The sequence below is a fragment of the Centrocercus urophasianus genome, unplaced genomic scaffold (genome assembly GCF_019232065.1).
Source record: "Centrocercus urophasianus isolate 14NV4802_14NV808 unplaced genomic scaffold, USGS_Curo_1.0 seq_10, whole genome shotgun sequence".
NCBI classification, from domain to species: domain Eukaryota; kingdom Metazoa; phylum Chordata; class Aves; order Galliformes; family Phasianidae; genus Centrocercus; species Centrocercus urophasianus.
Genome location: NW_024884142.1, coordinates 95,125,772 through 95,151,811, shown reverse-complemented (window position 1 = coordinate 95,151,811; position 26,040 = coordinate 95,125,772). Strand labels below are relative to the sequence as shown.

General features: G+C 41.3%; 1 protein-coding gene across 9 annotated transcripts in view; it reads right to left on the bottom strand.

Annotated features, from left to right (window-relative positions):
• EHBP1 (EH domain binding protein 1) overlaps positions 1-26,040 on the bottom strand; it is a 196,298-nt gene that overhangs the window by 107,686 nt on the left and 62,572 nt on the right. For all 9 annotated transcript variants that reach the window (XR_006170291.1, XM_042826828.1, XM_042826838.1 and 6 more), the window contains exons 6-8: positions 14,270-14,451; positions 11,797-11,936; positions 5,210-5,332 (exon numbers count right to left, since the gene is read on the bottom strand). Coding sequence is in view for 8 of the 9 variants with exons in the window: in XM_042826828.1 (XP_042682762.1) it covers positions 5,210-5,332; positions 11,797-11,936; positions 14,270-14,451 (445 nt within the window). In the remaining variant the exon portion in view is untranslated. The remainder of the gene's footprint in view (positions 1-5,209; positions 5,333-11,796; positions 11,937-14,269; positions 14,452-26,040) is intronic.

Here is a 26,040-nt window from a genome sequence, read left to right as displayed (position 1 = left end):
CTAACCAGGGCAAATTTATTTCTTGCATTCATTAGCTCAGTGGTAACTATAGATATGGCCTCACACAGAGAGCGCTGCGGATCAGCAATGAGAGACCTCAGGCTTACTCTTAGCTCACAGACATCACAAAACGCTGCACATAGGCTAAATGTAAAGGAGCCTCTAAAGACATCATTTTTAAGAATTAATTTTACAGGCACTCACTAAAACACTTAGCTTGTCTCCTCATTCTCTCTTCCTGTCATCCAGGACACCACTTTTTTCTCTGCTTCCTCAGTTGTTCCCACAAAAGGAGGGAGCCCATTCTGCACTGGAGGGCAGAGCCCAGAGGCTCATGAGCCAACTAGCAGAGAATGGTTTTGAGGTTTGCACCCACCGTGCTTCGCTGCCAGCAGGCAGAGCAAAGAACAAACCCCAGAAAGCCAGGGGAAATGTTCCCTCTTCTGAATCCAACTAGAACCTTCAGGTCTGCCTTTCATGTCAAGTGTTGTTGCTGCTCTGTGAGTCCCTCTAAAACTTAAAAAGAGGCTTCTTTCCTTCTTCAGGCTGATTTTATACTAACAACTCACCAGCTATTTTCTTGTTCTCCCCATCATTAATCACAGCTGAAAGAAAACTCAGGACATTTGGTTGCTGAAGTCATTTTTTAATTGTAGCTCTCTACACAGATTTAAAAATTACATTTGCAGCTTGGCACTCCAAGGGTCAAACACATGGTAATTTTGCATGGTTAAGTAATAAAGCCACAGGGGTAGGAGTGACAAGAGAACAGGCAGAATATTACTACAGCAGCAGCACCATCTGCTCTTGTGCCAGACGCTGAAGACAGTTCTTGCTCTAACTGCACTGGGAAAGACTGCCTGTGATAGTAATCACCCTGACTGGCACTGCCTATCTGCACAATCAGCCTTCTAGTTCCCAGAGGATCTCCAAAAATCACCCTGCCCTTCAAACCACTTGCCTTTTGTAACACAAACATATTGTGACATACTCCCCAGAACCAAACAGAACCCCTACCAAAACATTACACACACAACTTTCCCCTTGGCAAAAGATGAAAGAAGAAGCCACATGTGAAAGATACTTAGCTATGCCACTTGCTGCACTACTGGCAGGCACACAGACACGATGGTGATGTGAGTGCAGAGGAACAAGCAGCATAAAAATATTACTTCCCAATACTTCTAGAAAGCACAGTGTTTGGCATTCCTACAAACCACTGATGATTCTCCCCTACTTTAGCTAGTACCAGCAAGACATCACATTTCATTAAGAAACATAAAAAGAGAAATCTTTTCTCCTACATCTTGGTTCCTGTATTGCTCTCCTTAGGACTATCCTATAAGGATGGTGGGTGTTGGTACTGCAAAACAGTACTATTTTCATTTGCACTGTCACGTACTTCGCAGTGAGTTCAGAAGTCTGTGCACAACATAAACAAATGCATTGGTAAAGTAAATAATGTTTTAAATCAAAAGGGGTGGCAAAAAATAGCTACCCTCATGTCTTAGGTGTGTATTGGTCATACACAACTTCAAAAGCAGAAACCCCATCTAATTAGAAAACATTCTGGGGACACTGACAGTGTTCTGTAGTTTCCTATTTCCATTTATTGGCTATGATGTCTTCCACATGTAAAAAATTTTGCACAAAAATTATCTGATTGTAGAGTTCTGTTGTAATGGGACTAAAAGACTATCCAAAAGGCAATCTTCAGATGATGAGCAACATATTGGCTAGTATGAAAGCTGCAGAATGGTATTCTGGACAAGATTTTTCTCTCGATTCTTCAGATTTCTAACATCTAGCTGACCTACTAGATACAGAGATGATAAGCTTCAATTTGACTCGTCAACCACAAGATACATTGGAAGATTTCTGAGGATTTTTGATGCAAGTTGTTCATATTCATGTTCACTCTACTGTGCACGATCACTTACACCAAGGACTTTTTAAACCAAGCAGTAACCCTGAGGTAGCTTGCTGAAGCCCTCTGCCATGCAGAGCACCCACAGTGTACACACAGATGCTGGGAGCAATCATGCCTTTGGTTTCTCTCCACCCTTCATTCCCAGGGTTAGGTGATTATGGGATTAGAAAGGTAGAGGGAAAGCAGCTCAGCTGTGGACAGGCACAAGAAATATCTGTCTAGGAAAGAAGCACCTACTGGCAAGCAATTCTCCTTTCTCTTTGAGTGACTGTCAGTGCATACATATTCATATGCTGGGTGACTGCAAGCACTCTCACTAAGCACTCAAGGTAGTGGCTTTATAGGAATATCCCTGGACTGTTCTGCCAAGTGGCACATGGTGCCTTCTAGCCTCTGACGGCAAAGGACTCAGAAAATGGTGGATGACCACCTTGGGGAAATCATCTTACACACTTCATTGAGAGCTTCTGATCTTTCACATAAAACCTAAATTCAAGATTCTGGATCATTCATATAAAAAGATAAAGCAGACTAACGTGTAGTGGATAGAAAAATACCTCATCCCTGCATGCATAAGAAGTTAATCTCCCGATTTAAGCTGATCACAAGACAAGTGAAACAGGTAATGTGACTCTCTAAGCCTGTAGGAGAAAGTCTGCCTTAAACTCCTGAACCTCTGTTGTGCTCCCAGGCTCCTGGGGCAGCCACCAAATAGGGCCCATTCACTGAAGGACGCAAAAACGAACAACTGGGCATAGTCTCAAATTGCCTCCAAAAAAGAGACAGCAGCAGTAAAACTTGCATTGAGATCTCCAAGTAGAAGAAGTATCCTAAACTAAGAGGAACTACATCTGCTAATAGATGGAAAACTAACCAGGCTGTTCTCTGTGATAGGGCAACAACAGATGGGCTTTCAGAGTATTCCATAGCTCATGCCCATGTACAGATACACCAATTAGCCATAGATATATCCAAGAGATCCCTTCTGTTGCTGAACACCAGAACCGTCATAACTAATTTGTCTTAGCACTTTTACCCCACTCCCCCTAACTTTCTGTTGAAGGTAGAGGGCTGGAGAAAAGGCACAACTCAACAAAGGGAGGATGAACATCACCAATGCCCACTGCAGGGACAAGACAGCTCTGGAGTGGAAGAGCCAGCAATTCTCAAAGGTGCCTGTGGTGGTTTAAAGTCTCCAATGAGGCACTAACTGTAAATGAAAAACTTGAAAATGCCACACCAGATGTCCCACTTCTATCTGACAGCCCAAAACACTTCAGATTTCCACAATGTTCAATGTTCCAGGAAGGCAAATTTCTTTCACATGAACATGACTGATCCCAAATGAAAAACACCTATGACACAGTAGGAAGAATCCAGTGCCACCCTGTTTATCAAAATCACTGTCATGTTATGGTACGTTGATTGCTGCGTGATGGTGACTGTGTGGGAGGAATAGCTGGTACACACACACCCAGCAACTCAGCATCACTGCCCACAGCAATACAGATGGGACTTCTTTGGGGACCCAAGAGCCTGAGACCTATCCAAGTACACAAGGCAGATCCAGAGGAATGGAGGATTGTCTATGATGGCAGTAACGCCTTCAACAGTACCATTAAAGGGACTACAGCTGATTGAAAAACTGTGACATATACATACGGGGAGTCTTTTGGGAATGTAAGCAGGATGGAGCCTCGGATGCAGGCTAGTCATTGGGAACATGACATAAGGTATTAAGTTATTCCAACACTAGGAAACAACCAGTTTCCAGCTCCCAGTCCCTGAGATTAGAAGGAAATGATTCTTAGTTCCCACATTTTGTCATCAGTAGGGCTGCTGCTTTCTGCAAGAAAAAGTTGAGTTTAGAAGACAGCAATTTAGGTAGGATGGGACTTGGAGAGTTGGACAAGGAGCATTTCTTTCTTAAGTAAAGAAGAAAGAAAATAATATAGGCTGAGTCTCAGAGAAACTTGTGCGTGAACAACAAAACGTGAATGGGTATTTTACATCCTTGGTTTGCCTCCTTCTCTGATCCTAAAGGAATTAGCAGCTGAGGTGCAAGCTGGAAAAGAACCCAAAGATCCGGACACCAAAACATAATCCATATATATTAGTATCTACAAAGCTGAAACAACTCACTTCTGCAGCTCTAGACAACTCAGGAGTGGGAGGAGCCTGAGATAATGGCCTTATGACTTCAATGGCCAAATACAGAGGATAGTGCAATATCCCTGCTTAAGAAATACAGACTGTGGGACGACACCACAGGCCATTAATAGGTTCTGTGGACTCAGAAGGCAGAAAAAACACTTGAGAAATCATTCCATTTGTTCAGAGAAAGAGTAAGTATAGGTGGAAACTACAGCTCTGAAACACACCTTCATTAAGCTTGGCATTAGAAATGCCGTGGCTACACCTAGCCTGTTCCTGCCTGGTGTGGTTCACTTCTACTGCCACTGCAATGAGGTTTTGTCAAAGGTGGCAAATACTTCTTGCTATCCTTTATGGGAAAGGAAGTCTTGGAGCACTGAACAGGAGAATTTGATTACAGCTTTTATTATTATTATTATTATTTTTTTTTTTTCTGATGGCAACAGATGGAAATCTAGATATCCACACATGAAGCTGGGGACAGAAAAGATGCTAAGATGCTGCTTTCTGGCCTTGTAGCTGAAGACACAAATTAAACACTTAAAGGAATTTTATTTCTCACCCAAACAAAACAAGAATAGGCATGTTGGTCTGGAAAGAGGATTAACACCTACCACGCAGTGCAAGGCGTGATGCCAGAAGACTTAACTGAGGAAGCCATAAAAGCAAAAAAAGAATGAAAGAGATACAATTAAGCTATATTAATGAAGATTAGAGCTAACCCAAATCAAGAACAGCTGTGATACAGTGAAGACTGCATGGAAGATTCTGTTCCACATGTAACAGAGGCACCTGACAGTATGCTTTGCTATTTATACCACGTGTGCATTCTATCAGGTGAGCAGTAATAAGACACCCTGATAGGTCAGCAACTCTCTGAGTTCAGCTCTAAACTCATATTCCCTCAAAGCAAATGCGCATGAGGAAGGATGTGATTCAAAGGACAAACCAATTTTCCAGTGACAACTGGATCACTGCTATTGCTACTGTTGCTACCTCAGTACCTAATGCAATAACTGTATTTTATGAGAACATTCTTCATTTTCAGTCCTACCAAAAAAAAAAAAAAAAAAGTGGTTTTAACACTTTTAATTAGTGATTAATTATGCAAAACAAATGCATTACCTTCCACATCAGGATCTCCAAATGGATTCAATTCGGCTGCATCAGGATCACCAAAAGGGTTCATACTAGAGTCAGCCAGGTCTTGTTCCTCTTTGTCCAGGAAATTAAGCTTACTGATAAGCTCTAGAAATGAGTTGGAATATTGTGTCAGTATAGATACAAACTGTTCATCTAACGCATTCCAAACTTAAAAAAACCTACACATATCAACAGTCCCTCTAAGTACTGTCTCAAGAAATGTCACCTACAGAACAACTAAGCAAATTCACTTCAGTAGTACAACAACAAAGGAGGGGGAAAAAAAAGTGAAATGAATGAAACTACCATTTGCTGATCAGAACATTATGAAATACAAATGACTATAATGAAGCCTTTTATAATCTTCATTAAATATACACTGCAGAACACCTAACAAACTAAACAGCAATTTCTTTTTGGTGGCTCACGCAGATGGTAAATTATCAGAGGGAAATTTCAATTTTTGGATGCAACGTGCATGTGAAATCAGAGTGGAGACATTGTGTCAAGTTAGAGAGGTCAAATATTACTGACAGCACAACTGAAGTTTTATGCTTGGTTTTTTTTTGTTTTCTTTCTTTTTTTTTCCCAATATTTTTTCTGTTCTTGTTCATTATCAGATGACAGTGCAGCTGCAGAGGAGACAGTCTCTTTCTCTATCGTGTTGTTACCTGTTGGATGCACTACAAATTACTGAGAGTCATGCTGGGTGGAAGCACAGAGATAAAACTGACAGTTGAATACAAGCAGGAGTCAAAAGGCAATAGGTCACAGTAAATACAGACAATCAGAAACAGAAAGAAAGGAGGAAAGCTCATAGACCTTCAGAGGAACTGGCTGATTTAGCTGAAGGCATATTTGCTTGCTTTATGCAGTCATCTTGATCTTCATCTAAGGTGCTCAGAGCATTCAGCTGGTTTACAATTTCTGTAAATAGAAGCCAGTCAAGACAAATGTAAGGCAAGGGCATTTAATGAAACAGAAGTGGAACAGACACTGTTACTAGAAAAAGAGAGAGAGAGAGAGAGTAAGGGAGAAGACATTTAGTATTAATTGAAAGAATACACGTAGAACAAGCTTTAACAATGATATACCTATAGCAAAGCATCTCTGTAGAACCCTTCAGTGATCATCTAATAAACAAATCTTGCTAGACTCCTGGTGTCAGCAACAGTAATTAGCTTTATAAAGATGAGTATGTACATCAATTCAAAACACATACTAAGATATAATTAAAGGGATTTTCCTGATTGTGAAGAAAACTGGAATTTTAAACCACTGTCAAACAAGACAAAAGAGCCCCAGAATGATTTACATCCCTGCTGAGCCTTTAAGGCCACAGAAAACCAACACACATACACACATATTGCAATTTATTTATACACACATAGTGATTATTTATCATTTACAACGAGTGACAAACCCAGTATCACAGTTCTAAAAGATGTGGTCACTACTGTGCTATTGGAAAGCATACTGAACACATCCATCAGTTACACTTCCTACTGCAATGCCATGCAAAGAACCGAAGTGCTCCCCGAGATCCCATTTTTCCTTTTGTCCATAGTGCACAGCTGTGAGTTGCCACGAACTTGTAACCTTAACACCTATCAACCTCAGTGTTTAATTCTAATCAGGATGCCTCCATAACCGTGCAAGAAAGAAATAAAAACTGACTAGGTCCCACTTCTGCTGCAAGGGGAAAGATTCCACCCTGATCCCACCCCAGAGTAGCTCCTATCCACAGCATCTGACAAATACAGCTTCTGTACTGATGGGGACTGAGCTGAGCATGTCTCTGAAAGCCCTCAGGTACAGGTTTCTGTCAAGAGGGGACAGCCTGTATTGGCCTTCCAGGAGAAAAATGGGCAGAAGAAACCTGTGCAGGAGAAACGATTCTGCTTACTGAGTATCACTGACATCCCACTGCTTTTTTTGAGAGAAAACAGAGTGAGAGAAAACAGAGCAGTACAACAACGGTACCAGCTCGCATTGCTGCCACACCACTCAGACCTTCCCATGCTTTCCCAAAGGGCAACACCACCTGATCCAACTCCGAAGCTGAAGGCAAAAGCAGAGTCCAGAACCTCAATGCCTCTCAATCGCATGGTTAAAAATTTATCTTCCAGCCACTGTGCAAAGATATGCCAATCTGCAAATTACCAAGGAAATGATCTGTGCTGCCAGTATCTTTTGGACAAGACCTATTCTACCAATGACAAACCACAGCAGAATTCCTCCTCACCACACCTCACCAGCATTCCTGATTATAGAGCACAATCTACTTAGATGAGATTACACTTATGGCTGTCTACACAGAGTTCATTTCACCATCCTCGCTTCCTTATTTTTAACTCTGGCAAACAAGACTAATGCCCTAAAACAACACCAAACTGCCCCCAAAAGCTTGGCTTTCTCAGTATAAATCATATATACATCTCAGACTCCTGAACAGTGTCACACTGTCTTCTGAGAGTTTTTAAGACACAAGATGCACAAAGGCAAAAAGCCTTCCTGTATTCGAATAAAACAGAACCAACCTTATAAAAGGCTAGTAGAAACAAATTACCAGCTTTAAACAGGGTGAGATGCTGACATGATGTACAATTTATTATCCCAGCATGTGAAGAAAAAAAACCACCAAAAAAACAACAATTACGATTCAATTTTATATTGTCAGAAAATAACAAATTAAAATCTGAGCTTTAAAAGAGGGAATTCTTTGATGTGGTCTGAATCACCTGGTCCCATCTGCCAACCTAAACACCCGTATGCACTGCAGTGTTTCTCATTACAATATTAAATGGTTTATGTCATATTTTGGAGAGTGGAAACAGTAGGTTGAAGATTTATGCCTTATATTATCTTTTTTATATATCTCACTATCTACAAGCATATATTAGCTTGTTCAACAAGTATGCTGTATAAATCACTAGAGGTGTTTCTCCTCCTTTTCTTTTGCTCTTTTTTTAAAGCAGCGTGGCACTACCAGGAAAAAAAAAAAAAAAAAGAGTAAAGGTATCAGAAAACAGCACAAGAGGGATGGCTTTTCAAATGGCAAGGAAGGATTACACATACTGCCCTGCAGAAGCCTGCTCTCGAAATAAGCTGGGACTCAGGCACCTGCAGCAGGTCACACATGGGCATGTTGCTCAGTGCATGTGGCACCTGGGAGAGCCACCCTGCTCCTGGGCAGATGGAGCAGGACGCAGCTATTAACTTCAGCGTAGCAATTAAAACATTAAGGGAAACAGTGTATTTATTACCGTCCTAGGTTTGTGAGTTACAAGCCATATTTCTTCAGTGCCTTGGAATGTCCCATCTTCAACTTGAGACTAAGGACAGGTTCTGGGAGGGGTAGAGAAGCTGAAGTATTTTAATCTTTGAACTTCATGGCTACAAACATCACTTTCACGTTCACACAAACTAGAACAGTTAGATGGAGATACAGTTTTTATGCGTGCAAAATTTACACAAGAAATGTTGTCAAGGACGTTGAAAACTGAGATGGAGCAAGATTTTTATTTGAAAGGAAGCGGTGCTTTGAATGAAAAACATCTTCTGGCCTCATCTTAAGTTCAGCCTTATGGCAGTAACTCCTGTGTTGACCACATCAAATTCCACAGTGCTTTTGAGGTAGGTCAGAATTGCATCACTAATTTCACAGCTGAAGAAATAGAGGCACAGATACTTACCCAGTGTTAGGCAACACATCAAGGAAAAGAAGCAGCATTTCCTAACTCACCTGCACCATCTAGGGCCCTATTTAAAGGTCTGTCTCATTCCCCTAGTGTAGATACTTTTATTCATCTCTGAAATTGTAACTTTGGGCCCAAGTAAAACATCAATTTTTGTACCCTGCAAAAGGAATGGTGTCTGTGGCAGAGACCAGCAGCACCGCCTGTAGCTGCCGCTTGAGAACGACAGTGTTTCGGTCATGGCGTCATCCAACACTTCTGTGAGACCTTGAGTCAAAAGTAAAGATAATAATCCCTTCTGCTTTACTGCTTGCCCTTTATTTTTTCAAAGCTCACTTACAAAAATGAACTTTGTAATCCTCCCATCGCTCCTCCGAAGGAGCTGCAGCCAGTATCCCCATTTTACAGTTGGGAAAACAGGCACACCAGGGCAAAGTGATTTGCCGCAGGGGACTCTGAGTCAGTGAAGGCATTCCAGCCTGCTTGGCTGCCAACACCCTCACAAGGCAACAGATGAGAAAATGTTGGGAGCAGCAAACTTTCAAAAGGGTTATGTAACTTCCTCAATTAACTTCATGGGATTCTGTGAAGACAATTATCTTTTAAAGGAATTTAAAAAGACTACATCACCACATCAGTTTTGCTTGCTAATTTCCTTCTTTCTATATTTGCTCCTATTTTCCTACCTCCATCTATCCGAGACAGCACTCTCCCTTCTCCCCTGCTCCTGAGCTGTCCTCCATGAGTTTTATCAGTTTTCCCATTGGTTCTATTTGCTACAGGAGTCATTGCAACTGACAGTGAAATCAGAAGAAACCTCTACATTGTCTTTAACACATGTTGAAACAGATCTTCTCTATTTTATTTACTATGTTTACTGCCTTTGTTTCAGGCTCTCCCATTTGCTTGGGAAACCATTCTCCTTCAATATTCATTCCATCTTTCTTCTTGTCCATTCTCCTTCAAGATCTAGTCCACCCATCTTCTTCTCTCATACAAGAAAACTTAGCCAGCCAACATGAAAAGAAAAGATCTGAGGCTGACTTTCCCTCCTCAAGTTCCTTTCATGACTACCAACAAAACGCTCAGCCTTGCCACCCGGCGTAGTCAGAAAATAGCACCAGAAGGGGCTGAGCAACAAGCAGATACAGTAACTCCAGAAGTATTTACTGCTTCTGCCCTTCCAGGAGTAAGTGTAATGTTTGGTTAAAACATTTTGGCCTTTACAACAGTACCTGAACAGCTGAAATGCCTCTGAAACTTCAAGATAGGTCTTAGCATTGCACTCAGTGTGAACGCAGCAAGTGTGTGTATGAGGAGGAAAGAGGCTCGGAACAATCCTAACTTAGGTCAGACAGCCCACTATTCCCCATCTAACTACAGGGATGGTCACCATGTAGAGCCAAAGGCCAGCAAACGCAATAGGCCAATCTACATGAGCTTTTTGCCGGTTCAGGAATTGCTGAGTTTGCTAAGATGCTGAGCACTGCAAAAACAATGAAGTTGAGGAGCAAGATCTGCTGCTTTCCATTTACTACCCTGCACACAGGTTTTCTGAAGTAGTCCTCAGAGCAGTGTACAGGCATATCTTAATAAAATACACCTGAAAACAGTTTATATAGACTTTATGGAGCACCTCCTTCACGTGCTTTTCTCTCTGGGATTACAGGATGGCCTGTGCTTCTGTTTGCTGTTCTGAACATGCAGCCCAATCATTTTAGTTATGCTGGGAAAGGAGTGAGAAGCTTTGCAGAGTGATCTCAGTGTGGCCAGACTGGTATTTCACCACTCCTTGACCAAGAAGACACTATCTCTCATATTTTATTCTTGACTTTCCAATCTGCTGTGTACCACACAAATACAGCAGAAGTAGAGATTTGGTCACGGTAAAAAACTTTTAATTGAATATGTAAAGCATAGAGAAAACAGATTTGCATCCTTTCACAACTGTAAATATAACTAGCTAATAACTGCTTCAAGCAGAGTCCCTCAATTGCAACAACAGCTCAAAAAAGCAATGCAATTACTGCTTCGAAATACCCAACCAAGGCTCCTCAGGATTTTGAAGAACTGATTTGACAGTACACTTCTTTCCTTGGGATGCTCTACTCCTTTTTAGAGAAGGATCTCATTATTATGACATTTTAAAAGATCACTGGCAAACACCAAGGCTGGCTCAAAAAGTTCCTTTTCTTTTCCTAATTCTTCTCTTAAACTAAGAACTTCTACAGAACTCACCTGAGCAGCACCAGATAACGATCTCTACCAATAATTTATCACATCCTGACCTTATGTTGGTTAGTTCAGCTAACCTGACCACACTGAGCACTTTCAGCAGCAAGCAGTTAAGATGTGGTTATACCACCTCACTTCAAACAGCCTTACTGCCAAATCCCACTGAAGTCCCTTAATAGTCCCTTGATTCCACTTCCATGAGACAACCCCAGCCAAAAGCCCTACACTGCCTGGAGTTATCATGTTATGAGCAGAATCTCCACGCTTAACAATGCTGTACTCAATTTTCACAAACTGCCTTCCTTATTTCACTTTCCATTTGTTTTTTCACATATTGTTCCATTTCTGTCTGCCTCTCGCTCCTCTGTTCACACTGGTTCTTTCTTTCCCTAAAATGCTGCCCACCTGGTGTTTTCTCTCCTGAAAATAGGGTCCCTGAGTGCACAAACACTAACGAACTTAAATCAAATTAAACATTGTTCAGTTACGGGTTCATGTTCAATCAAATCATCTTACATCTTGTTCTGTTTTGGAGTCAAAACAAAGTACAAATACAGCGTAAGGATAAAATCCATGGGACACAGCTGGCAATTAGGACGGAGAACTCTATTTTACCATCAACATGGCAAAACCAACCTGTAATTTTTGCAGCCTTTTCCTCTTGATTCACTCGGTTTTCTTCATCTTCCTCATTGTCTTCCTCAAAATCATCCAGATTTCCAATATCAGCTTGTTTCATACTCATCAAACTAGCCAGGCTTTGCATGTCTTCATCCCTAAACAATAAATTTTGAACCAAGCATCAAAATGTAGCCTGTTAATACCACATCTAATACTACTGCATTATTAAAAATCCTTTAAATATTTCTATGCCATCTTTTCTTCACGCAAGTCTCTGACCTCAGATCTTGAATACAGCTGAAGAACAAAATGAAAACACTCAAGTATATTAATTTCTGAAGGAAAAGCTTTCCATTAAGAAAATTCTAAAGGGTAAAAATAGTACTGCCTTGTATTAAGAGTTAATTTAACAACTGATTCTTCAAACTGTAAACCAATCCAGAAACACCAGTAAGCTCTTACCTGGTCTCTTTAGGTTAAAGTGAAAATGTTATAACCAGAAATTTTTTGGGACAATCTTTTGAACTCGAGTGCAAAGCAATCAGCACAGAACCTGCAGTTACATGGGACAACTAAGTGCTTCTATTGTAGGTAGTAAGAGTAATACAGGAAACTGCCAAAAAGTTGCAAAGATCTTTCCATTCATGCAAAATCCTCAAGGTTTTGTCTTCCTATTTTACAACTAATGGGTTAAATAAACTCTTTAAGGACAGGGACAAAGTGTCACATCAGTAGAGTCACCTGTCCTACAGAGCTGACAGGCAGGCTCTTTCACACACTGAAAACAAACAGCTTGGAGCAGTCAGTCCTCCCATCTCCTACGCCACTTGTTTGTGTAAAGTTTAGAAACAAAAAGGTCTCTAAAACACTATTTCTTCCTTTTTAACTGCCCTGTTTGTATTTACACTCTATAACCTTTCCTCTGTGTTTTAGAAATACGTTTTTTGGCAACACACAGCAATAGGTTGCTATGTTTTCTTTAAAAAACACATAAAATAAAAGTGAATCTCACTTTATACAATTACAGCAGTTTGCAGGAGATATTCATCAGTCTGGACACTTTCTCATGTGTTCACATACCTGACTGGTAAGACATTCTCTATTTACACATACTAGAAAACAATGCTTTCACAAACACCAGCTTATTTTTTCTTCAGGTTCCTGGTTCAGGGCAATATTAAAGCCCTATTGCCAACTTACACTCTACCTGCCTTGCAGTCCACAGACTGAAACAAATCGATATCAACAGGAAGAAGAGATGTGCAATTTCAAATGGCTCAGCTTTTACAATTTACGGCCCCAAAAAGCACTAAAAGCCTTGTACAGCTATTTACTGTTTATAGTTCATAGATGCTGGTTGTTGCCCAAAGTTAAAAGGTCAGATACCTCTTCCTTCACATTTCCAGTTGCAATGCCACATTAAGCCACAGCTCTATACTTCAAAATATTGTCTGTATTTTACGTATCAATCTATATTCACTATATATGAATAAAATTCATATGATATGATTCCAAACGTTGTTCCCAAAGGGTTAATCAGTGAAAGAAAACAGTAATATTAAGAGTATTTGTGGCTTTCAAAGCCTGCAGACAAGAAGATAGACTTTTAATGTCAAAATGCATGCTGTAACACAAAGATTTAGAAATCTGTTTATGCAGCAATTTGAGGGTGCTACAGTGCAATATATTACAGCAGGCAGTGTCTGCAAGTGCACTCAAAATAATGAGACCATTACCCCTTCTGGGGGAAAAAAGAAGCACGTAAAGCCCAATAGAACAGCAGTTTTCCAATCTGCCTCTTTTTGTTCTGCCTTTCTCACATTCCTATAGTCTCCACTAGACAGACAGGAAGAGTAAAATGGAATGGGTGACAAACAATCCACTCTCCAGCCACATGAAGTAGCCAACATTTGACATCTTGAGTCTGATCGGAATTGCAGGAGATGTTACAGGACCTGGTAAGATAATCTGTATGCCTCACACTCAATAGGCTGTTGAAATACGGGACAGAACCAGATGGGTGAATGGGGGATTGGTAATCTGTGCCCACATTAACTCTTTTCTCAAGTTGTTCTTGTGATCAACCCAAAATCTTATTTCTGACTCCACCCTCTCTTTCTTTTATTCTTTCTGAAATACCCTTACAGTCTGTTAAGGCTACTGTTGGATGAGTACACACATGCATGCAAACGTACACTCCTGCTGTTTTCAAAGCTGCAGATATTCTTAAGATACTGTTACTTAAACATTCTGTAACGGTAAAGGAAAAGCTGTTTTTCTTTGAAAAGCATAAGACGATAATCAGAGCAAGAAATGACTTTGACTCAAGAAACTAAGCATGGCAGGAATGATAGGTATGCTACAGGATGCTCTCAAATTCTGTCATTCTATACAGACAGAGCCCTTCATGGAAAGAGCTCTGTGAAAAGCAATGTGAAACAGGATATCTGTTGTGGTTTTTTCAAAGAAAAAAAAATAATAAACTTACGTGGCTTTCCCTTCCCTCAGAAAAATACAGGATAAAGAGAACTGTAACGTGGCAGATACCACTTTCTTGGACAAAGGCTTGAATTTTAACTTGACATCTGTCTGTGTAGGCATGGGGCTTGCATATTGCTTCATGTTGATGCTGCTGGTGGCGAGCGCTTTTCTGCGGCCAGAAGGAGATTCCTGAAAGCAAACCAAGAAACAGAACTGAGGTGAAAGATGTTAACTCTAAAACCTGCATGTTCATAAAACAAAAATGATTTGATTGAATCTGCATCATTCCCTTCTCAAGTATGCAAGCAGTGAGGATTGCTATGGTCCTTTTAAGAGACAAACTCATTTCTAAAACTAGGTCACAGCCACTACTGGCGGCTCCTGGAGGACATGCTTAATGCAATGAAAAAAGGGCTTTCATTGCCATTAGTGATCTTCCATAGGAGATCCTAAGTCATTAAGGGCTCGAGCATCCCCAGCAGGTATCCATTTAAGAAAGTGGGAATACGTTGCCGTTTCTCCTTTAGCAATCTGGAGCAGGTGTCCTCCTATGCAAGAGGAGGGTTTCAACTATGTGCATCTTTCTGTATCTAACAGTACTGGCCATTAAGTTCATGTTTCAAACTGCTATCTGGGTTCAAATAGATCAAGGTGATCAAATCTAATGGCTGAATATTTTTCAGACCAATGGTGTTTCTTGCTTGTGCTGCACAAGTACTATCAGGAGTGGCAGGTTTCTGAAATTAAGGACAACAATTGTTCCACAGACATTGATAAAACTTTGCAAGGAAAGAAAATACAAAGCTAGACAAGGGAAGATAAAAGCCTAAGCTGTATTTCAAGAAATATTCCAAGATAAAGGTGCTGCTTCACAGTTTAACAATTCAGACAAACTAATATAAAATGCATCTGAGAATCTCCTCTCGTTGTGTCTAATACTGGCATCAGCAGCAGAGGAATGATTATATGTAATAAAGCTCCAGGAACAAAAATAAAACAAAAAAGCCCTGCTGTTAACTCTTTTGAAAGACGTTCCCACAATACGACTACCTTTTATTGCAGCTGACAATTTGTGCTGAATAAAGAATACTAATTCAATCAAAACACTGAAGCATCCTTTTGCAAAGTACTTGACATTTCCGCCCAGTAGAATAAGTCAGAATGTAATATGACATCCCTAAAGAATACCTTGTTTAAAAAACTAGCCTTATCTGTCAGATTATGCACAGCAATATTATACAGAACTATTAGTGCATGTAGATACCTTATGAATGAATTTCAAAAAATGCATCAAACACTTGAGAAGGATTTAGGCCCTCTCAGAAGAAATACTTAAGGATATGCAAATGCTCTGAGCTGAATCACGCGGAGCAGCCCAGCTATCACAAACAATACCAGGGCTCTCTCCCCGGCCGCCACTGTCAATCAGAGAGCCAGATTAAGGTCCAAGGTTCTGACAAAGCTTAAAATGGAAAATATGATCAGGGACTTTCAATTACGACACAGATAAGAACAACAATAATCTGTCATTGTGCTGTACCTTTAGAATAACTACCATTACAACTCATTACACAGAACCGAGATTCACTGCCGAGTCTGTTCCGAAAGCAATGAGAGATTCGGCGTCCCTCGTTGGTGTGTTCTCTAGGTAAATGCATGTAAGCAGCTTGCATCTTAAGAGCAACTCATTTTGTAATGCTAATGTCTCAATTTTCACCCTACGGTGTGAAAACAGTGCCCAAGGTAAATAGAAAGGACATTTGTTAACTTCTTCTTAAGCATCTTTAGAGAAAGCTGCCATATATGATGTGGTGTGCGAATACTTATGCAGTGGGCATAAAAAACCCCTTGCCAATCCTGGTGCATGTGCTTTTCTGCCAAACAGAAGAGGAGCAACCAGAAGCGAGAGGATAACGTGAATTATGCCTTCACCTGTAGCCAAAAGAAAACATTCCAATGGCGAGCGATAGTGGCCAGGAAATGTTTATCACACATCAGGCTATATCCTCTGTTTTATCAGTTGGCGAGAGCTCATGGCTTGCAAACAACACACAATTACCTATCAACTGGCTTTAAAATCTGTTTTATGGTATCACAGTTGTTCTTAGTGAAACCATGGTTAGCAACTTACTCAAATATTAGGAATGATTGTTCATCAGCTCATTAGTACCCAATTATGCAATTAGGTTTTCCCTTAAAGAAAGTGTATTTTCTTTCTTTTTAAAGAAGTGGCATGGCTGCTTCACACCACCTTAACCGATGAAACAACTGAGATGCCCACTGTTTTTGTCAAGGTGGTGTTACAGAGAAGACAAGGCTCGCAAGCAGAACCAGAGAGGGAATGAGACCAACAGACACGGAGTGAGGTTCTGCCAGGGAAGATGGCGATCAGCAGCTCTCTGTGAGATCTGCTTGGGTGAGCTGGTAGCGAGGGGGGAGATAAGCACAGGCAGCGGTGTGCCAGTCCTGGAGGGAGAAGCCAGCCATGGGCAGGATTCTCCTGGCGCTGAATATCTGGAGGTGCTGTGAAGGGTAAGACATACTTGGCAATCAAGTTCAATCTTCCCAAGAAAGGAATTCGTTTTATAATCTCTTTGTGGGCCAAAGGAAGAAGTTCATTTTTCAGGTTCCAACTGCCTAGAAGAGTCCAAATTTGTCAATTTATTATATTAGAAAAACAGAAGGGCCTCTGATCTTTCAAGTTCTATTTTCCTTAGCACACGTTTAACTGCAGAGAAATCTTGTAGAAGAACAATTAAATCAGAAGAGAAAAAACAATCCAAGAGAAATGCCTATGAGTGGGGTATGCAGGAACGGCTTCAGCAGTTGGCTGGGGTGAGCTATTCGAAACAGAACCCGTTTGGTAAGATACTAAATACATAACATCAATTCAGTAGTGAAAGTCAGATCTGGTGTTACTTCTGTCTCATGTGAGAACATGGGGTTTTGTAGAAGGTAAAGCAGGACTCACAATGCAAATTTTTCTTAATTGCTCAACTTCTCTCATTGTAATTGCATGCTCTTGATTTAAAACGCATAAGCCTCAGCCATACCTCCAGGTATTTTACACACACATGACTGCTGGAGTTGCCACATCACGTTTTGTGAAAGTTAGCAAAACAAAAACGAACACAGATAATCAAGACTTCCTAATAACCTGAAGTACTGAATATGCATAGAGCTAAGCAACGTTACAAAATCGATACAAGTCCCATTTCATTTTTAGTAAAGAAGTGCACTGCCAGCAACAAACTGAAGTCATTCACAATTTCTAACTATTACTCTGTATGTATGTAGAGGCTTTAAAACCTCTCTCATCTGAGATACCAGCAGAGCTGGAGCCCGCTGGTGCCATTCCTCTGAGGCTGTTTCAAACCATCTTTTGGCAGTCAGCCCTGTTGAGACCAGCAGATCCACAGCACACACACAGACAAACAAAAATTTCAATAGCTACAGACAGGTTTTCAAGGAGCAGCCCCAATGCCATCCTTACGCAGCACTTCCACACATAAACTACTGACAAAGGAACTGAGACTAGATAAGCTGTTCTCCTGTTAGAAAACAAAGAAGTGTTTGGACGGAGGATGATCACATATTAGAGACAGGCACTTATTGCTGGTTGACAGTGCCCAGCTCCTCCAAAAGAAGCAAGTTAGAAGATTAACACTGCCATAGAAGCTTGAGCTTGGGCTGTTCAGAGTCATAGAATCATTAAGGTTGGAGAAGACCACTAAGATTATTATGTCCAACCATCAGCCCACCCCCACCATGCGCACTGACCATGACCCTCAGTGCCAAATCCCCAGGGTTCTTCAACACCTCTTCCTTGATTATTTGGATACTAATTGGTAACTGCCTCCCCAGCAGGAAAGTATTAAGTGGTGCATAAACACTTTACAGACATTATCCAAAAAAGACCTATATGGGAAAGATAACAAGTTTCCCACTTGGACATCGTTATTTTGTCAGAAGAAACACTGAGTTTTAACTGTATCCCAGAAAACGAAAATGTACAGCATAACATTTTACAAAAGAGAATACTGAAAAACCTGCACAGCTATGTAGATTTTCAGTAAGAGCATTATGCAGCACATTTGGGTACAAAATAATCAGGCAAAGCAATTTTTTTCCAGCTACGAAAAGGAGTTTGGGGGACTTCGCTTTCCTTTGGTTTCCTAATTAAATGTTGCACGTTTGCAAGGAAAGCTGTCCTCTGGCACAGCACCCATTGCCCCTGAAGCCCCGTGACGCCGCAGGGCAGGAAATCAGAGTTTTGCCTCTCCAGCAGTTGGTTGCCAGCAGTGCTGCAAGAGCCATCTTGCTTCGATGGAAAGATCACTGCTTCACTGACAGAGCAAAATGGATCACTACAGAATTTAATTTGTGAGAGTATACATCAATTAAATGCTAAAATAGACAAGCTACAGGGAGCTCTCTCAACTGGAGAGAGTAAATTAGAAACTATGTCAGTTAAAATAATTCAGACAGTTGGATGGGAGATTTGGAGGACCAAATGCAGGCAGCACGATCCGTACTGAGAACTTGTTTAAAAGCAAATAATGGTTCAAGGTATCCAGAACATTATTAAGAATTTTGATGCATTTGAAGGGAGAAATAAATGTTTAAAAAATTCCGCACGTACCAGAAAATCTGAGCCCTAGACATGAGATTGAGAAGGGAATTAAAAACATAAACATTGAAATAGCTAGACCTGGGTATGCGTGTGTAAATACATTTACATATATGTGTATACATGTAGCATAAAAAATAGATGTATAAGTACATATAAACCAGTCCATAGGAAGGTGAATTAAGTACTGGTAGCACAACACCCTGTTACTCACCATCGGTGGAAACAATACTTTCAGTAAGCACAGAGGAAGTATAACCTGCTACTGCTAGTTAATCCTTAGGCTCTGCTTTCAGAGCAGCCCAATGGCATTTCACTGGTGTCCTGAGAGGCTGGGGGCTGTAAACAAGCCGACGCAGGCAGACGCACCATTCATATTCAAACTGTTCTACCTCTGTGGCCCCCAGAAATCTCCAAAGATGAGCATCAGACAGGAACTTTAAAAAGTGAAGTAGTACCAAAGAAACCGTAGTAATTCATCTACACTATGCAAACCAGCATCAACTAGTGGTTGGTCCTGTTTTGCTATAAGAAACTTTTCAGCCTCTGGGCAAACAGCAAAAAGGGAAAAAAAAAGGGTGCAGGACAAAAATTTTATTCTTGCAGTTTATCACTAGGCCACTCGAGAGGGTATCCACATCAAGTGGGCTTGATGTTTATGAAGGGCAATAAAGAGAAGTTTACAGGCAGGCAGAGTGACTTAGTAAGTAACAGAACTATCAAACCCTGAAATAATCAGCCTTGCATTGGATGTGCTGGCTGTGCCCACCCTTTCTCATTCGGGCTGTCTCATAAAATGGGAACACTTCCTGAATATTCTTGTACATGAGAGACAACTGATGCATAGAAACACTCGCACCATAGAATCACTGAACTGCTCAGGTTGGAGAAGATCACTGAGTCCAACTAAGACCTAACCATACTACCCTACCAAACAACCCCCTGCTAAATCATGTCCCTGAGCACCACATCCAAATGGTTTTTAAACACATCCAGGGACGGTGACTCAATCAACTCAACAGTGCTTAACAACCCTTTCAGTTAAGAAGTTTTTCCTGATATCCAACCTAAACGCTGTGGATTATGCAGGGCTATTCTGTTCCTCATTCCTATCTAATACTGCAAGAGGCTGTGTTCCCAGGGAGTAACAAGTCTTATTATTAAAGACTGAGGCAAAGAAGGCATTAAGTACCTCAGCCTTATCCTGAGTCGCTGAGTGCCATCGGTATCAAACAAGGGATGGAGACTCTTGTTGATGCATTTATAGAAATGTTTATTGTTGTCCTTTACCTTAGTGGCCAAGTTCAGTTTTAGCTGGGCTTTGGCTTTTCTAATTTTCTCCCTGCACAGCTTCATTACATACCTGTAATCATCACAAGTAGCTTGCCCCCTCTTCCAGAGACCAAAAACTTTCCTTTCGCTCTTGAGTTCTAGCCAAAGATTCTGTTCAGCCAGTCCTTCCTCCTTGCCCATCAGCTCGTTTTCTGTGACTTGGGGATGGCCAGCTCCTGTACCTTTAAAATTACTTCCTTAAAGTATTCCCAATCTTCCTGGGCTGGGACAGGCTCCAAAACTACCTCCCAATGGATCCCTCAACCAAGGTCCTAAAGAGACTAAAGTCCGCCCTCCAGAAGTCCAAGGTGGCAGCTCCACTGATGCCCCTTGTAGCTACCCTCCTCCTTCCTCTTTCAGTTTGCTTTCTCCAGAGAGAGATGCTGTGCAAATTTATCTTTCCCATAAATGACAAGTTCAATAAGCTGCTGAGCTGCGTCCATTTTTATGTTCTACAAAGGTTCTCTGTAAAGTACCAGAACATGCCTTTGTTTGCAGATGCAGCAATACCACTCACGTTGTACAGTTCAGGAGCCCTGAATACTTGTCTTGCCCCCACCACTCAGCCACAATGAAATCGCATCCTTTCCTGCAATGCCTGGATCCTGGCATGCTGAGCTCACTGACCAACACACTAATATTGCCTGTTGTTCTGCTTCCCTTTTGGAGCTCTCTCCTGCTGGGACCATCACCTGCCTTGGGGCAGGGACACCGTGTTCTCCTCCTGGCCAGGTAAGTGACCTCCTCAAGCTTGCTAAGAAGCATCGCACAGTTATGTGCAAATCCACCTGTAGTACGGCATAAATCACTTGAAAGCAAGAGCTATTGAGATAAAATCACTTTTAGACACTGCAGGACTGCAAGCGTAAGTCCTACTGCAACTCCTGCACAGAACTTTAATTTTGCCCAGATGCAGGACACAAGATCACAGCTTGTGAAGAAACCTGTTACTACAGACCAACTGTTCAAATCCACAAACCTTTGCCCCCAGAGGAGCAGATTTAAAGAAGTCTGTACTTGGGCTGCTGTTGGTACACGGCTGTCATTGAAGGGCTGGGATGGATCCTTCGCAGTGTGCTGTCTGCCTCTGAGTGACTCACATCCTTCTGCAGCAAGGACACCCCCAGAGCAGTGCTCCCCTGGGGTTTGGGTTATTTCTCTATTTTTGAAGAGTTTGAGGATAGTCTTTTTGTAGAGTTAGCTTAAGAACTAAGTAAAACTAAAATTAATTCGCCTAATGCTAAAAGGGAGGGAATCAGCAGATGATAAAGTTGGTTCCCAAAACTCTAAATTACGGGTACCCAACCTTTTGGCTTGCCTGGACCCACTGGGTGAAGCAGAATTGTCTGAGGTAGCACATATGTAGGTTGCTCCAAAAGTAACACTTCCTACCTATTTCCAGGGAAAGTACAACAGATACAATGAGCACAATAACTCTGCTTGATAGAGAAAATTCACAGCTACAAAACACCATTTTTCAATACAATCACCACCATTAGCTGTGCATTTTCACCAGCAATGAACAAGAGCCTGCATGCTGTGCTCACCAAAACCTGCACCAGCAGAGGTGACCCAAGAAAGAGAGAACAAAGTCATAAAACCAGTGGGATACGTGACCTTGTCTTTGTGAAACTAACCCATCAGCCAGGTTCGATGGCACTGGCTGCACTTCTTGGTGAGGTGGGCGGGAGAGGGGGGTGCAGTGCAGGCTGAGCAGGGCTACACAAGGTGTGCAGGTTGTAGGTTGGATGTGCCTGCTCTACATGAAACTAGACAAATACAGTTTATTTAGTAACAGACACTATCAGAAGCAGACAAGAGATTCCCACTGAAAACCAGTGACTGGAGAATTCTGGTTTATCAAGAGTAAACTCAGTGGAGTTTACTTGATATCCATACCTTCATTTACTGCTCAGCAACTTGTAGCTCCACGTTTTTTGTGAGTTGACTAGAGAACCTCATAGGGCACCTTTCATCCTACATTTGAAAAAATATATATATATATTTTTAATAACAGGTGATACCTGTTATGAATTAAGGACACCTTCCAGCGTCTGGCACTTCACACCTCTGTTCTGCCTGGTATGAAGTCTCCATTTTATGATTCACTCTATTGCTCATCTGCTCTATGCAGAGGAGGTATCCCATGAAGTGTGCCACTGAACCTTAGGTTATACAAGAGATTTATCCAGTCAGTGTCCCCCAGCAGAAGACAATGTTCAGCTGAAAGCTGATAAATCAATAACATTTTTTAAAATGGGGAAAACTAGTTATTTACTTGTTAGTTTTGGATGTGAAAAACCCTTTAGCTGCTTTTTTTTATTTTTTTATTTTTCATTTTAGGACCTAAATTCCCTTCCCATCTTTTAAGTTTAAGACAAAGATCCAGAGTTTTGACACAGGAAAGGTGAGTTTGAAATGATATGCCCAGTTCAGTGCTGAATGGTTAATGTGAGTTCAATGGAGCATTAAGGCGGGCGGATGATAGAATCATAGAATCACCAAGGTTGGAAAAGACCTCAAAGCTCATCCAGTCCAACTGCTCATCTATTCCCAATAGCTCCTACTAAACCATGTCCCTCAACACAACATCCAGTCTTTCCTTGAACACCCCCAGGCTCGGTGACTCCACCACCTCCCTGGGCATCCATTCCAGTGCCTGACCACCCTTTCTGAAAAGTAATACTTCCTCATGTCCAGCCTGAATCTCCCCTGCCGTAGCTTGAAGCCATTCCCCCTGGTCCTATCACTGATGACACGAGGGAAGAGGCCGACCCCCAGCTCACTACAACCTCCCTTCAGGAAGTTATAGAGAGCAATGAGGTCTCCCCTGAGCCTCCTCTTCTCCAGGCTGAACATTCCCAGCTCCTTCAGCCTCTCCTCATATGGCCTGTGTTCCAGACCCCTCACCAGCTTTGTTGCCCTCCTTTGAACACGTTCCAGGGCCTCAATGTCTTTCTTGCAGTGAGGGGCCCAAAACTGGACGCAGTACTTGAGGTGCAGCCTCAGTGCTGAGTACAGGGGAAGATGCAAGGTCCAGAGCACAGTGCATCAGGCCATGCCTACCTGCGAGCCTCTTCCTGAGGAAACAAACGTGGTGTGTGAAGGCACACACGATACAGACCCCAGCATTAACTCCAGATTATTTAAACGGACTCATAACCGTAACCGCATTGTTTAGCTCCTTTGTTGTCTCCAACAAGGAAGCAAGTTTGAGGTAACTCTCATTAAAGAAGAGAGGAGGTCAAAAGATTAACTGTTCCAGCACCTTCGTACACTTTCATTCACCTTTACAGAAAATACTGTCTGTTAAGACAGTATGTATGTTAAGACACGTATATAACGCTGGATTTATTGAACACAGACAAAACCTGTTGGAATAGATTTTGCAAGATACCACTGTCACCAACTAGTTATTGCTACCTAACTTCCACAGAACAAACACATAACGTTAAATGACAAAACCGCCATGCTTATGACACAGAAGAGCTTTTAACAGTGTCAGGTAGTGTCAGGCAGGTACGTATGACTCGTGTTGCATTGTTTCTGTACTGGAGGTCTGATCTTAACTTCAAAAGCAGAGACTTGAACGGCCGTGCAGTCTGTGTGCTGAGACATGATGCTCGCACACAGCCCTCAGGTCAACTTATTTACCATATCAGTACTATCTTACGTTTAGCCTAAAATGTCACTGAAAAAAAAATCAAACTACACGGAAATGACCAGATGGGCGCTCACTGCTCCCTCCTCCTATCCTTCACCCTCTCTTTCTCCAGCTCCCATGCTTTAGAGCATTGCATCTGTAACTCTTACAGCACCACTGCCACGATGCAAATCACTCCGGAACCGCTGGATCTCAAACAAAGTGTCTTCATGCAGCTCTTGGTACAGCTCTCTTACCCGTGCCACTTGATTACCGTCTCTTTTATCCAAATCTGCAGCTTACTATCAGGGACAAGAATTTCAAGATAATTTTAAAATGCAAATATACTGTTGGCTATTATCTAAGAGCTGCAGTTTGCAAGTCGTGGTTCTGTTCTGTGTGCAGCACCCCCCCCCTTCCTGCCCACAGAGCAACTAAAGAAAAAAATATCAAATCAGTGGGTCTGGCCAATGCCATGCTGCCAAACTTTGATCTGAGCCTGACGTATGCAGGAAGAAGAAGGAGAAAAGGGCAGGTATGTAACCAGGGTAAAAGGAAGGCAGCCGAAAATTAAGATCTGTGTGAAGCTATAAGAGGGACATGCTCACGCACGTAAGACGTCTTGGCTGTCACACCCTATGCACACACAACAGTCGGAATGGTGCACGGTGCAGGTGTAGTTGTTTACTGTATAGATATGCACTTTATAAACAAAGCAATCTGTGTTTTGGCCGCAAGGAGAAACCCAGAGTATTCCAAAATGCAACTCTTCAGATAAACACGCACCAAGTATTTGAAAGTCTGTCCATCCCTCCAAATTTGTTTAAATCGGGGAAACAGCGAAAAGGATTTTTTCTAACTTTGCACTTATAGGAAAATTCACCTCAAGGCTGACAAGCATAAAAAAATTCAGTCCAATGGATGATTTTTTTTTAAGCTGCAATAGCCTGAAAACAGGGGATTGTAATGAAGCTGCCCTTTCAACCATAACCACATTGCCACTAGAGCAACACAATCATATTCCCTGTGCAAAGAAGCAATGCATTTAACATTTTCTTCACTGTATATTATCTATTAGCTGAGTTTGTTGCAGAGATATGTGGCGCTTCCCTGCAATACTTATGAATATATGGCAATGCATACAGGAAGCCATCCATGTCTGCTTCAGCACAGGTTTGTCTTATTATATTTTGGCAAACAACTTAAAATACTCTCCCTTCTCTTATCTTGGGTGTCTGTTAAATGCTGTTACTATCAAGAAATGTAAGAAGTCCTAGGCAAACATCTCAGATCTCCCCACTGCTATTCACTATTACTAATGCACATTACATGTTCAATTCTCCCTTGCTGCTTCTATGAAAAAAGCTCTTGACAAAAACAGATTTCATTTTCTTCTGTGTATGCACAAATTAGTTATGGATGATTAACAAAGCATTCATTCTTTTATTTGCTTTGGCTGAGACTTGATCTGTGTTACATTCATGTGAAGGAAGCACTTCATTTTGTGTTGATTAAATATGAAACACTGTACTGTTGATAAAAAGTTGTGTTCAGGTCTGCATATTGTACTAACAAAAGATGCGTGTTCTTGGGCTAACATTTTCTTAAACAAGTTTTTCCAGATTTTTAATTGCAAAAAACTTAGTACATAGTTGGTTTTTTTTTTTCTTCTCACCAAGTACCAGGCACTAAGTGTTTCGTGTCCTAAGGCAACCTGCTACAGTCTTAACAAGCAGCAATAGTTATTGCATATTTAACAAAATAAAAGGCAATTTCAAGTTCTGTCTCACAATTCAGTTTCTTCAAGCACTACCATGTAAGACACATAACTTACACTATAAAATTCATCCGAAAACAACTTTGAAACTAGGTATGACAAAGGGCGACTCCTAAGGTACTAAATTCTTCACCTATTACATAAAAATCACAAGGAAAATGAAGAAGTACTGGAGCAGTCTTAAGGAAACTTGGAGCTAGTTGCAGCTGACGGCGTGCCTTGATCCTGTGCTACAGACCCCAGCTATCACAGGATAACAGCGCACAAATGCCAGTCTATAAGGGCAATAAATCTTTCATGACCATTAAACAGCATCAAAAAGGACGCACTTTGGTTCAGCAAGGTATTTAATCAAATGCCTAACTTCAAGCATATGATTTACTCATAATTAAATCA